This window comes from Podarcis pityusensis, assembly GCF_964106645.2.
Source record: "Podarcis pityusensis genome assembly, chromosome: 2".
Lineage (NCBI taxonomy): Eukaryota > Metazoa > Chordata > Lepidosauria > Squamata > Lacertidae > Podarcis > Podarcis pityusensis.
In genome coordinates, this window is record NC_138029.1 from 16258172 (window position 1) to 16272992 (window position 14821).

Consider the following 14821-nt stretch of genomic DNA (forward strand, 5'->3'; position numbering starts at 1 on the left):
CATTTAAAAAGGCTGACTAGACTGGGTGGACTGGTTTAAAAACTAGCTAGGTGTTAAATGCATTTTGCCTTTGCAGATTTTTCTTGGTCTGTCTTTTAACGAGTGGGGGAAGTATCTTTGAAGGGACTCCTTTGCCTTCCATAGAATGTACTCTTCATGCAGTTACGTAAGCAAATGATGAAATACTGTACTTACAAGAGTGAGCTTGGTATGCTTAACATGGCATAAGCCAGCAGGCAGATGCAGGACGTAAACTGCCCATCTCACTGATCCACAGTGTTATAAGATCGGTAGTGAGATATTCCATCACAAGATATTTTGGTAAAGTGAACAGTATACTAGCTTTTGAGCGACACATGAGTTACTAACGAGGAAAATGAGAAGCAGCTTGCTATACTTCCAAAGGACTGCTGAAAAGGATCAATACCCTAAGACTGCTCCAATACTAACAGCAGGGGCAAGGGCAACTGAATGTGGAAGTTCCTTATTTTAATCTTGACCTGTTAAGAGCTGAATCACACTTTACATTGCAGGGGTGCTACACACAAGCCCAGGGTTTGGAGCAGCATACGTTGTAAAGTATAAAGCAGAAATGCATGTTTGTAGTAATATAGTAGCCATGCACTAGGGAGCTGAAAGTGGCCACAACTGTTTAGCTTATGTTCACTGCATATTTAGAAACATGCATTTTTGCTCCATGTTTTGCTGTTCTACTTATTGTTAGCATATTCTTCATATTGTATAAATGTGAATCAGCTCATATTAGCAAATAACCCTGGTAGTTAACAATAATCACTGCCCAAAAGCAAAACAACAACAACCCCAAACCCCAACTGAACCTAAACCAAAACAGAATATGTCGAAACTAATGAAATCTAAATAAATAAAAAATTACTTTGAGATTTAAGATTGAAAATAAAAATAAAAAATTCTGCCACCAAGAGGGTAAGTTTTTCTTATGAAGTAAAACTGTTTCCTAACACATACAACTATCTAGTGCAGCATGCCTCAGAACAGATCCCCATGCTTCTCATTAGAATAACCCATAAATAGAAGTGTCTCTGCTGCACATCTACTGGTCCTGTCTTTGGCCAGAAGTTACCTTATTTTCCAGGAATCTGAGTTGCCTTATTTTCCAGGAATCGGAGTCCTCTCCAATCAACCATTTGGTTGCACCTGCTCCTAACTTGAGAGGTCTTACTTAAAGTCACACCCTCTTCTCCCCAGCCACCAGATAGACCTTATACACTCTCTACTTTGCCAATCAGGAAGTTCATTAAAGTTGCTCAACGGTCAACTATATTTTGCTTGAATCTCTCATGCACTAAGCAAGATATCTGGCATCTTCCACTGCCAAATTGGAAGAGAACCCACACCTGCTTAGAAAGAGGACTCTGAACCTTGGGGAAGGGAAGGATAAATTAAAGACGGAATAACAAACTCTAATGATGCAAGAAAGAGCCAAAATTATAGCTCCAGGGCAGAAAAAGGTGGAGGGAGTCCTTCTTCAATGCACACTGTCACAGAGGTGGCAGTTGCAAGGAGAACAACAGCAATGACACTGGTCGGAACTGCGGGCTTGCTGACTGCACCAAGACACCAACTGCACATGCCTTGAGAGTTAGCACAGTGTGAAGGAAAGTCCTCACTCTTATTTAGGTTCAGGAGAAAAAGAGAAACTTCCCTCAATGCTACCACCTCTCTCATTACATGCTATATGTTAGCAGGGTGGCTATATGACATTGTCAGCATTTGGTTGTTATCCTGCATGAGATAATTACAGCACATAGTGCAGGACAACCGTATTTTTTTTCTGTGGACCAACAGCCCATCTGGAAATGTCCCAGGACCCCGTAAAGAAACACACACACACACACCGACTGATATGAATAAACAAATCAGCAATGCTACATATAAAATGAAGAAATGACACCCAGTATTTCATATTCAGTACATTGCAAAGGTATTAATTATCTAGTCTAGTTTCTACAATTCTTATCAGTATTTAAAATTTCATCATAGATCTCAGACCCGTAACAACCAATCCAATATGAACAAACTTCAAGAGGTGTCAGAGGACACCGGGAAGGCAATGCACTCTAAAGTGTCTGAAGATTATATTTCCCAATAGAAGAGAAACCACTGAAAGGCCAATACCAAATGGCTTCCCCAACTTTAGTTTTGCAAAACATCTCGAGAGATTTGCCATGAAGGACCAAGTGGACTATATTCTATTTTGATCAGCCAGTGTTTGTGAAGCAGTTGAGAACTTTGTTGTTTCAGGTTTAAAATGCAGTTACTCAAGTGTTCCCTAACGAGACATGCACATTTCTTTAAGAAGGCCTTCACAGAAAAGGTGAAAGGCAAACTCTTTGAATCATGCTCAGGAGAGGAAAATGTCCAGAGGGGGAAGTAGTTATGCGACAGACATCTCATTTCTAACATCCTGGTTTGGTCTCAAGATGTCATTATTGTTGCTTTGAAACAAAATAGCCTAGTGCAAGTTTCCCCTATGTGACCTTTTCCATTCACCTCCAAGGTCAGATAATGCTGCAGGGATTTTCAGGCTTAACCCCGTGCATCATTCATGCCATTGGCGTCCCTGCAGCCACCACTGTGTCAAGCAGAGCAACTGGCATTTGCCTTCAGCACGTTTTCAGAAAAAGATCAAGCGCTGCTGGTCTGAAGTCATGGAAACTCCAGCTTCCTTGGCAACTTACCTCAACTATTGTGCCACATTTAATGGGCCAGAACTAGATGTTCCAAGAGATACGGAGCAGCAGCTGCTCCATGTCTCTTTCTGCTCTCTTCCTCGTAACATCAAGCATAACACAATGCATGGCGTGACATCATTGTGCTGTGAATTTCCCATCCTAGCTCCTTCTAATCAGCCTCCTCCGAAGGCAGATCATTCTCCTGCTTGACTGCATTGGTAGAGAATGAATTGTCCAGTTGCACTCAATGCAAAATGGCCTGCCATCAGAGGAAAACTTTCTTTCAGTGTCTTTGCTCCAGGTCTGCCTTCTTCCAACCTTTTGGGGTTTAAGAGAGGGGTGCCTCAAATTTTAATCCAAAAAAGGCATCCCTCAGATATCAGAAATTTGGAAAGCATTGTCTTATAAACCTGGTTTCCAGGAAAGGAGAAGATCCTCCTTGGCCAGATATTTGAGTATAAGATTTTCTGACAAATTCTGAAAATGTTTCAGATTTTCTTAACATTTCACTGGGAGTGTGGTACACAGCTCACCAGGCCTCACTCATTACCTTCTAAGGTTTCTTAACAGTGATCCTTGGAATAGATGTTCCATGCATGTGTCCTTCAAAGTTGACAAATGGCATGCACTGACGTTTATCTTGTCCAGGGCACACAGCGCATGACTGATTAGCTGAAGGCACTAACCTTGTATGTGGAAATATACCTGTGAAAGGTGAGCTGCTCATTTAAGCAACAGTAATTGAAGAAAATCTTGTTGTTCTAGTTAGCCAGGGTGCACTTTAGCCCAACTGGAAAACTGGCTGCAAGGCGGATGGTATGCAAAACATCCCATCTCCAACAATCTAGCAAGAGTGGATGTGTCTAGTTTACCATAGAGATGCTGAAATAAGGGAGTTATGTTGGGAAGATATGGTCCTTGCGGACCTGAAGTTTACCTTATGTCCACACAAATCCTATACCTGCGTTACTGTCCCACTATAGCATTTAGTACATGTGAGTTTTCCTCTAGTTAGTCACATAATAGCTGTTAATTACATCTGTTATTAGTCATCTGCTTTTAACCAAGAGTTCCCAGGAAAACGTCCCACGTCACCATTACAGTAATTTACTTTATGAAAGATTGACACTTCATTTGTGAGATATGCTAAACTGCTGATAGTTCTTGGAATTGTTTGGGCTACTGCAGATGGAATACTGGCTCCTTCTTAATGTGGTTTAAGAGGAAAGTGGGAGACAGCTGCCCTCTGGCTTTCTCTATGCCAGTATTGTGCTCAGTATTCATAAACACCCTGCTTGTCCATATAGCAGGGGTAGCGAAACTCAGATGGTGCATGAGTATGCGCAGTTCCATGAACCAGAAGAACAGCAAATTTCTGTATGCCCTAAGCAAGAGCTGATAATTGGAATCCAAACTGCTGCTTAAGTAAGGGATGTTCCTATCCTGGGTTTGAAAAAGGAGCCATTCTCAAGCAGCAGGGGAATTCCCACACAGTGACATTCCAAAATGTTTTAAAGTAAAATTGTAATAAGATAAACTCTCATTTAAATATAATAAACACCATGTCATTTCTCCAAAGTCAAGTTATTAATTACATCTAAAGTCTGTATAGACAGAGACAGTAGTTTAGAGCAGGGGTTGGGAAATCTGTGCAGCAAGAGGGCCCCACTTCCTCCTGAGCAACCTTCCAAGGACATGTCAGTGGTGGGTGGGGTTAGAGGCTTCTGAAATGTTCGACAACCGAGGCATGGCTTCCAATTGGTTGCAGGAGCTTCCTGCACTCAAGCAGAAGCTGCGTCAGACATTTGGCTTCCGAAAAACGTTAGAAAACTGGAGCATTTACTTCTGGGTTTTCAGCATTCGGGATCCGAGGTTTGACTGTAGAGGAAACCTCTTTTGCTGATCTGCTTTTGTGCTCAAAGTAAACTGCTGGCCCAAGTAAAGCTGGGTTTTCTTGAGGGCAGAGGTCAAAATCTCTTATGAATAATTTACGTCAAATGCCAGGAGTCACATACCTAAAAAATCCTTTGCAGCCTTCGCAGGTCATAGCATTAAAATGAAAGCCAGTAGCTTTGTCTCCACAAACACCACAGATACGTGGAATGTTCCTGTCAAACTCGCTGGCTGGATCCGGAAATGCTGAGCAAGGTGCCATGGTCTCCATTTCTGTGACAGAGAAAAGTGCAGTGTTTATAAACCTCAATACAACAGTCTTTTCAGCTATAATCTACGTGGTAATCATAATCAAATATCATAATCTATGTAGCAAAGACTCTGCAGAAGCTAGTAAGAATCCCCACTCCATTTTCTGATCTGCTTAAGAATACTCAATTGGAATATAGCAAAATCCTTAATTCACGATATACGGTACATGTCATTGATAAACATCCCCTCCAGAACAATCAACAGCTAAGATGGTTTCATTTTCTCATCTTCATCTAGACCACTGTGTTACAGATAACACAGGTTGCAGCGAAATCCAGGATTTTGGGGGGATTGAACATCAAAGTAAAACACGCTTGGGTGGAAGGCTCACATCACACCTTGTTTCAGCTGTGGTGAGTTAGGCTGCCAAAGAAGACTGCAAAACAAGGATGCTGTTTTGCCAACCATCCTGCACTCAGCATGGTATGCATTCAGCGAAATGATAATCCCGACACTCTTATCATCAGATGACAGTGAAGAGAGGAGAGCTGGTGTCTAAAAGATCAGCGGACTTTAGGTGCAGAGATGACGACAGCTTCCATCAACCCCAGTGGTTTGTCCCTGGTGGAGCTGATGGACTGGTCTGACAGGGTAGATGAACCTCCTTTGACATGTAAACTTACTACAGTAGAAGTAAAGAAGTTCATTGGTGAGACTATGCAAGTTCCACAGTGACCCTGCCATGCTCAGACTTTAGAAAGGTATGTGAAACAAGTCACAGAGGCAGCAGGCAGGGTGTATACATATGAGAAATGTGAGGACTACACACCAGAGGTCAAGAAGCAAGTTGGCAGCTGATGTCTAAGCATGAATCAGGACTTGATGAAACTTGTAATTTAAATTTCCTATTTACTTTCTAATGTTTTATGTTTACAGGGTAACGTTGTATGTTTAGTCAGTTATGTTTTATGCAGAGAAACTAAATTTATAGCATTATCTGACATAGTCACTGTCAGCAGGTATAATTAAAATTCTTTGCTTTTGTGAGAGCAAAGAGGATGTGCTTGCAGGCTTCCCACAGGCATATGGCTGGTGGCTGTGAGAAAAGGATGTTGGGCTAGATAGGCATTGGCCTGATCCAGCAGGCTCTTGTGGATGGCATGCTCAGCTGGTAAAATGTACCTATATGCAAGGATGGAATTCCAATGATGATGTGACCCTGGCAGAATTGTTTGATCAGACACAGATCTGCCCCAATCACACATAAAATGTATGGAGGATTCCGAATGTTAAGAGCCAGTGAGAAGAGCTAAACTCTCACTTTGTGCTTTTCAGTTCAGGTACTATGGAGAAAAACACCTGGGTGACAGACTCTGACTGTAAGGAGATAAGCCCTGAGGTTTCAGTGAATTTCTTTTGGTCTAAAAATGGTTTTCCACCTTCCACTTTGTACATGGTTGGGGCAGACCCAGTTTTAAACAATGGGTTTGCTACAATCACATGTAGTTTGAGCAAGAAGACTCTAGTTGCAACAACCCTTTATCCCATGACATGCATTTCAGGGGCTTCACATTCTTACTCTTAAACCTATTATTCTTCCTCTATTACATTCAGTATTCTGCTGATGGGGTCTGGCTAAGAGTAATTGAAAACTGTTTTTAAAAGAAGAAGAAATGGATGAACTTACTGAATCAACAGTTCCCTTTTCCACTTTAAATGGAAATTCAGATTTATTCTTGACTACAGACCTAACCTGACTCCTTTGCAAGTAAGGCAAACATTGACAGTCTGCCCAAATAGGAAGTGCACTTATTAGTTACTATGTTAACTGCATGTCTAAGTTTGTACTAATCAATGATGGGCTGTTGACCTTTGAATGTCACTATTTCCATTTAAAACTTAGACTTAATATCTGAAACAGCACGTTAACATTCAATAAAGTTATCTTTCCTCTTTCATAAATTTAACAATGCTCAGATAGCAGGAAGGAGTGTTGCTTAGTTACCGTGCTGGTGGCTAAGAGGGGGACTTTCTAAAACATGATATTTATCACTTGTTTGCTTTCACTACTGACAGAGAAACAATTATATTTTGCAACCAAAATGGGATTGTCAGATAATGCTTTGTTAGCTGGGTAGAAACAAAACAGACTGCTACAGTCATTTTACTTAATAAATGGAACATAAGATATTAAAGCCTTAAAGGGGCACAGCTCTTTGAGCTGGCTATATATTTTTTCATTCAGATAACTGAAACTAGCCCAACAAAGGCTATAAAGGTAAAGGTAAAGGGACCCTTGACCATTAGGTCCAGTCGTGACCAACTCTGGAGTTGCGGCGCTCATCTCGGTTTATTGGCCGAGGGAGCCGGCGTACAGCTTCCGGGTCATGTGGCCAGCATGACTAAGCCACTTCTGGTGAACCAGAGCAGCGCACGGAAATGCCGTTTACCTTCCCGCCAGAGCGGTACCTATTTATCTACTTGCACTTGACGTCCTTTCGAACTGCTAGGTTAGCAGGAGCAGGGACCAAGCAACGGGAGCTCACCCCATCGCATGGATTCAAACCGCCGACCTTCTGATCGGCAAGTCCTAGGCTTTGTGGTTTAACCCACAGCGCCACCCGTGTCCCAACAAAGGCTATAAAACAGCTCAAATATCACCTCAGAACGTTAAATGGCTTTTCTGGTGTACTGCAATAGGTTCCTTGTGGAAGCCATGCCAGTCATATAACCCAGGATGGCGGATTAATATTCCAAATTGTTATTAGCTTTTGCTAATATCTCATATTTTTGTTTTATCTCCTCAGGGTTGATTAAGGGTTGATTAAATATTGGCAGCAAATACAAAAGGAGCCAACAAAATCTACAAAAGGAGCATATCCATTTGGTGTCTTACTGAACCGGTAAATTGCTAGTGTAGAAATACATCTGGAAGATGAAAGGTGAATTCATGCTCTACAAGAAAGAGCAAAGCTGGTTACCAATATAGACAATTAATCATTTCAAACGGGCAGCAGCCCAATTTGTAAGTTTTTCAGCACACACTGTAAACTGATCAGCTGCAAATTTCCAGTTATTTAAATGATCAAATAGGTAACTTGATTTTGGAGTCTGAACAATAACTTTGAATACTCTACTCACTGATAGGTGTTCATACGTGCCTGTTTGAGATGTGACTAAATACTTGCATAAGAAACCAACACTACACTATGTATTTAGATTTGTAGCCAAACCCATCCTAACAGCAGCCATGATGTAATAAATCAGGACAAAATCCAATTCCCCCATCCCCAAACCTGTCGCCTCAGCTGCCCCCCAAACTAAGATAAACTTTAATTACTGCCCCCCATCCTCCACAGATATTCTGCAGAATAGCAAGGTGGGGAATGGGGAACCTCTTCAAGATTCACCAGTCTTCCTAACAAGGATACACATGTTAACAACGTTTACTTTTTATATAGCACACCAGAGGGTATTCAAAGCATTCTGATTACAGTGCTGCAGTTAGGTTTATAACAAAACAAATGTTAAGGCATGTCAATGTTGTTGTCTGCATTTTGCAGATGAAGGGCCAATGCCAAAAGAGAGACAGAGAAAGAGAGAAAGGGATGCCAGTTCATAGCAGATAGAGGTCACCACACCATTTAAAGTGCACTGCTTTCCCCAAAGAATCCTGGGATCTGTAGTTGACCGCTCAGAGAGCTACAATTCCCAGCACCCTTAACAAACTATAGTTCCGATAATTCTTAGGAGGAAATCATTTGGGACTTTAAATGTATGGTGTGGATGTGGCCTGAATTCATAGCAGAGGCAAGACTGAAGACATGCTGATCCTTAGGTCAGTCTCTTTGCTAGAAAAGCATTAATGTAACTTGAAAGCTTGCACACTTCTACTTCAACAAATAGCTAGTCCCATCTGAAATGCCACTACTTTTTAATCAGATACCAACCCAACATAATCTGCAGAGAAACAAGACAAAATGCATGTGAGAAGTGGATAGTTCAGACAAGCCTCAAGGAGCACATTATTTTTTATTTTGTTTTCTTCAGATTTTTTTAAAAGCCAAGATGACATAATTTTAATAACACACAATTCTCCCTTCGCTGACCGAGGGAAAGAGACAAACTTATTAAAATCGAATAAATAGTTTGAAAAGGAGTGATATACTTTACCAATATCCAGGTCATTTTGTATACTCTGCTGGTATAATTCCCACGAGTTCTGAAACTGCGACATTGAGCCACCTGCAACCCAAAAATATTTAAGTTTGATTTAATATCCAACGGCTGTCAAGGCAGTTTGGAAATCTCACACTCTGCTTAGAGTTTGGAAACTTACTCTAGCTTTCAACTCTCATCTATTGACGTAAGCAACATACATTAAAAAGTGAGGCGTGGCACTCTGCAAACAATCCACCACACCCAATGGGATTCATTAAACAGAAGGTGTCATTTCAGTACAGCTTCTCAGGAACTTAGAGATAATGCTAACCACATGGTACATTATTCCCAGCACCATACCACATAATTTAGAAGAATTTTCAAGAAGAAACTGCATTTACACATGGGGGTCTTTGCTATGGGGGCAAGGGAAGAAAGACTTTCCCATTTCAGATCACTGCCACTTAACAGCTAAAAAGAAAACTCATGCCAATGAACTGAAGCATCTCTCAGAATCACGATTCATCTGATAAATATTTTTAAATAGGATTTTTGTAATGATAAGGAAACAGTACAGCACGCCTCTGTAAAGATTGGCATTTAAGGGGTTTTCCCGATTTTACCTTACATAACCACAAAATCATAAAATTGTAGAGTTGGAAGGAACCCCAGTGGTCATCTAGTGCAATTCCCTGCAATGCAAGGACCACAACTAAAGAATCCCAAATGCTAATTAATCAAGATTTGTAGGCAAGGTAGAAAATGTATGGCATTTCACCCATGCTACTACTTTAGCCTGCTCTGAATTTGACTTAGGTTTCTCACAATATCCATGGCTGCCAAGCTACAGCAAGGTAATACACTAGAAGGTTTTGACAATGTTCAGGCAACATCCTGTAGCTGTTTGTATTTGTGTATGTGCTGTACATATGTGGTGTGCATGCATGTGCTTGTGTGTGTGCATATTGCGTATACACATACACACAAGACTCACTATCACCAAGTTCATCCCAAATATTTAAAACACTGGCATCTAGGAATCTGAAGACCTTTCAGGACCCATGTTTTTGCAAATTTTAGATTTTAAAATCTTTATTGCAACCCACTGATAAGACAGAGTAGTCTTCATTTCTTCTACCTGCATCTTGATGATAATACTTTCCAAAAGCAGCACAAAATTCAAACAAGTATTATAACAAAGGACTTAATGCATTGTGTACTGACCATCTCTCATGAGTACTCTCTCCCCTTTTTTGTTTTGCAGGATAGTCAAAGGAAAGCACCATCTTTCAATGGCACTAAAAAGCTCCTGCTTATTCTTCATCTAGATTCTAGAAATCTGCTCTATTTCTCAGTACAACATACATACTACTATGTATCAATTTAACTCACTTTAATCCCTCCTGACCATGCTATCAATTTGTGTCGACAGACAACCAAGAAGCCTGATAAAAGAGAGGCAAGATGGCTACTACTAATCTAAGCATATTTCAGTTGGATCCATCATACCTCTGACCTAGGACAAACATTCAATGATTACTTTTTAAGGATAGCACAAAGGTCACACCAAATAAATGTTGTAAATCTGAACAGGAAAAAAATATCTTTTTTTCTGAAAGATATGATTAAATGTATGGAAACTATCTTTCTGCAAAAGACACACTGCAAAACAAACTGCCTCCATCAGGAATTGGGGCATCTGTTCTCAATTGTTGAGCTCTTTCAGCTCCACAAAATCAAAGCCCTATCTCATTTTGGAATTAAGGAACACTTTCTCTCAGTTACTGGGCAATATGATACCAAGTAATGTTTAAATACACAGGGTGTAACATTCAGGTCCCACAGAGCACAATGTTTCCTCAACCACCACCAGATATATTTAAATTTGCTTTTGAAGCTAGCACTTGCAAAGCCTGGCATCCATTAACGGACTTTGAGCTGGTTCACTGGATGCAAGAAAACCAAAGTTATTGGCCTAAGTTCTCAAATTCCAGCCCTGCCATTCTAGGGTCAACACACTACCCAGGAGCTGGGTCAATGTAGAGCACCACAGAAACTTTGATTAATTGGTGCTGATATGAACTACATTAAAGTAGGAGCCTTTCAGATCATTAGTACACTGTCCTTAAAAATTTCAGGAACCAGGGCCTCACTTGTGGTGAGTCCAGTAATCAGACATTCCCTGAACAATCAGACATTCCCCAAAATGCCATAAATTGGACCACAGTTGACTTCTGTATTTGACTGGCAATGCTTTAAAGTAATAGAAGGGGAACTTATGTAGTAGAAATGTACTTCAGATAACATCAGAAGGCACTCTTTGTAAACCACCTTATGCATGTTGCTTTGGCTTAAGGAGGTTTTTTTAAAAGGTCCAACTCTCACAACACAACTATTCCCTTCTTCCAGGAAGGGCACAATTAATCAACTTCTTTTAATAAGTACCGTATTTTTTGCTCCATAACACTCACTTTTTTCCTCCTAGAAAGTAAGGGGAAATGTCTGTGCGTGTTATGGAGCGAATGCCTATGGATGGCGGGGGGATCTGCTGCAGTCGAGAGCAGAGGATCCATGGTTCCCCTTCCTTCCCTCCTCCGTGGCTCGCTTTGAAACAGCAAAGCGGGAGAAGAGCCACTGAGTGGGGAGAAGAGAGGGACAGAGAGCCTGGTTACAAAGCACGGATCCACATGGATCCTCAGGATTTTTGCACTGGGTCACCCCAAATTCACCATCAGGTCACATAGCATATCCATGGCTACAGCTTGCACCAAAAAAATCACGCACCCACTGTTGCCTGGGGCCACAGTGGTGCAAAAACGTGGTTACAAAGCATGGATCTACATGGATCCTCAGGATTTTTGCATTGGGCTACCCCAAACTCACCGTCAGATCACATGTCTGTGGCCACAGCATGAACCACAAAAATCATACATCCACTGTTTCGTTTAGAATATTTTTTTTCTTGTTTTTCTCCTCTAAAAACTATGTGCGTGTTATGGTCGGGTGCGTGTTATAGAGCAAAAAATACGGTAGTTCTGGTTCTGGTTCTAGCACCTCCAGGTCACTTACCCTTCCCTTGGGCCATACTGGTCCTGGTAAAATTTTGTTCTCTATCATGGTCAAAACAGATTGCATTAAAGATAACGGGAAGGTTTTCACAACCAAGGTCAAAGCTATCTACAAAGCCTTCAAATGATTTTACTATAGGGCCTGCTGCTTCTTTTCCTGTAATAGGTGAATCTGGTTGAGAGTAAGACTCTAAATCTTAGGGTTGTGGGTTCAAGTCTCTTACTGAAGTATCTTACGAACAAGCATTTTAGATAGTTTATAATCCTTGCATTAAAACTGGAGAAGCTCATGGGCCGCCTCCAAAACCCCATCCTAGGTAACATAAGAGCATCTTCCATGAAAATCTTTAAAGGAGTGATGGGAGTGGAATGATACGTACACTTGGAGCAAACAACTGGCAATGGGTTAGCTGCATGCCAACACACACACACACACACACACACACTGCTAATAGGTTTCTGTAACGATAAATACGCTTCAGGATAAGTATTTTCGGGTTACGCTCCTCGGCAACCCGGAAGTAACGGAGCTCGTTACTTCCGGGTTTTGCCGCTCACACATGCGCAGGTGGTCAAAATGACATCACGAACATGCGTGGAAGCAACGAAACACGATCTGCGCATGCACAGACACACTGTCGCATCTTACGTTCTGTTCAGGATGCGAACGGGGCTCCAAAATGGATCCCGTTCGCATCCCGAGGTACCACTGTATCTGTATAGTATTGGCAGTGAAAAATGACATGTTCTGTTGTTTCCAGTTGCCCAGAGCCGCATGGGCATTAGGTGTCTTCCGAAAGTGGCCTTCCTGGATGGCTGAAGGGATGGCCTGGCAGCAGTGAAAGCCCTTCACTGTTTTGGAATTTGAAGGTTGGTTATATATGGCATCCATAGCTGTCAACGTTTCCCTTTTTTTAAGGGAAATTCCCTTATTCCGAATAGGATTCTTCGCAAGAAAAGGGAAAAGTCGACAGCTATGATGGCATCTGGGAGATGTCTTCTAGTTTCACTGATTAAAATTTTCAGAGACCTGGGTAGATCTGCTTGGAGTTTGAGATCTTCCACACACTGTTGGATGGTGTGTGTTTTTGCTTATTCATACCCCATGTTAAGTAGGATCTGAAGCCTAGAGTTGTGGTTATGTTTATCATTGCACGTTTCCAGTCGTTTGGAAACTGTCCTTAATAGCTAAGGGAGCAAGGCCAAGCAGGAGGAGGGATAGTCTCAGCCAGTAATTAATATAATTTCTGTCTAGATGCAACTTAGATAAATACCATGGGCTAATTATAAGCATTGCAATCAGGATGGCATGATACTTCACTATGATACATATATTAATGCTAAAGACCAAAAGGCATATGGATTTTCCCAGCACACAATTATGACAATGTCACTAAGCCATGACTAATACAGCTTTCATATGGTTTCCCAAACAGGCACCTACTATGGCTGCATGGGATTTAATTGTCCCCTTTCATTGTAGCATCTACAATTCATTTCCCTTTTGATGACTAAATAAATATGTATTTGACGTAGCAATCCTGCAAAAATTATCAGCTAGTCAGGAAACAAATATTTTACTCATTGGAAAGGCCTGGTTCTTTTGGTCCTTAATTGAAATGCTTTCTTTTTCTTTTTAAAAACCATACATTGTCAAGTTATACACCGGAATCAACATTACGCATTTCTCGGGAACATAGGAAACTGTTTTATACTGACTCAGATCAATGGCCCATCTAGCTCAGTATGTGTGCACAGGCAAGTCCCCTTTGCTTTGTTCCTGGGCCTGATTTATAGCATTGGTTTTGACCCTTAAAACTCTACATGGTTAGGGACCATGTTATCTGAAGGACCACCTGAATGAGCCTGCTCATGCCTTAGAATCAGCTACCGAAGCCCTGCTTATATATATTAGGTTGATAGGTAACAGAAACAGGGTTCTTCGGGTGGTGGCTCCACACCCCAAGACATACATGTTGCCCATCCCTGGCAATTTTTAAGAAAAATACTTTAAAAATGTTTCTTGCTTTGGTCCGCTTTTTATTAATTGCTGTGATTCATTAAGGCCTGGCCTTTCTCTTTTACACCTCATCAAAAAGGCATTAAGAAAGGAGTATATCAGGCCTCCCAGGGGAGGAAGTGACATAATATGGACTCCACAATTTAAAATGTCTGTCCCACATTCCCATCAGATGAGCCTCTGAAGTCAATGAGAAATGAAACAAGGTCCCCGATGACACGCACAACACAGACAGGTTCAAGTGGGAGAGGGTATTCCTTCCAATAACCTGGTTCCAAAGTATTCAGGACCTTCCTTCAGGTTATTAGCTTTTCTCAATTTTCAGTCTCAGTAAAAATAACAACAAGAAGAAGAATAGACACAAACTTATATCACTTTCCCGCCACTTCTGAATTTTTCCTGTACTGTGAAGCTTATTAACCTTTTAAACACAGCTGTCGTGTGAAAGGCTTATTAAACAGCTTTCAGTGTGACAACTGGGCTGCAATGAAACAGCAAACTAGTGCAGTAAATGTGAACAATTACTAGTACAGCAAAGAATTACTACTACAGTAAGTGTGAGGCTCCTTTCCCATTGTTAGGTTATAATGAAAAGAGACTGACAAGAGGTAAGACTGATGACTGGTTATGGTGAATTTCACACCTCTTTTGCAATTCGAAGTCACTTATGTTTCTAAGTGTGAATTAATCTGGAGAGGTTCCTGAAATACCAT

The 14821-nt window shown here is 41.1% G+C and overlaps 1 protein-coding gene across 3 annotated transcripts in view; it reads right to left on the reverse strand.

Moving 5' to 3' along the window:
* VDR (vitamin D receptor) overlaps window positions 1–14821 on the reverse strand; it is an 88687-nt gene that overhangs the window by 36056 nt on the left and 37810 nt on the right. For all 3 annotated transcript variants that reach the window (XM_080994801.1, XM_080994802.1, XM_080994803.1), the window contains 2 exons: window positions 9033–9104; window positions 4730–4880 (listed from right to left, as the gene is read on the reverse strand). In XM_080994801.1, coding sequence (XP_080850927.1) covers window positions 4730–4880; window positions 9033–9104 — 223 coding nt within the window. The remainder of the gene's footprint in view (window positions 1–4729; window positions 4881–9032; window positions 9105–14821) is intronic.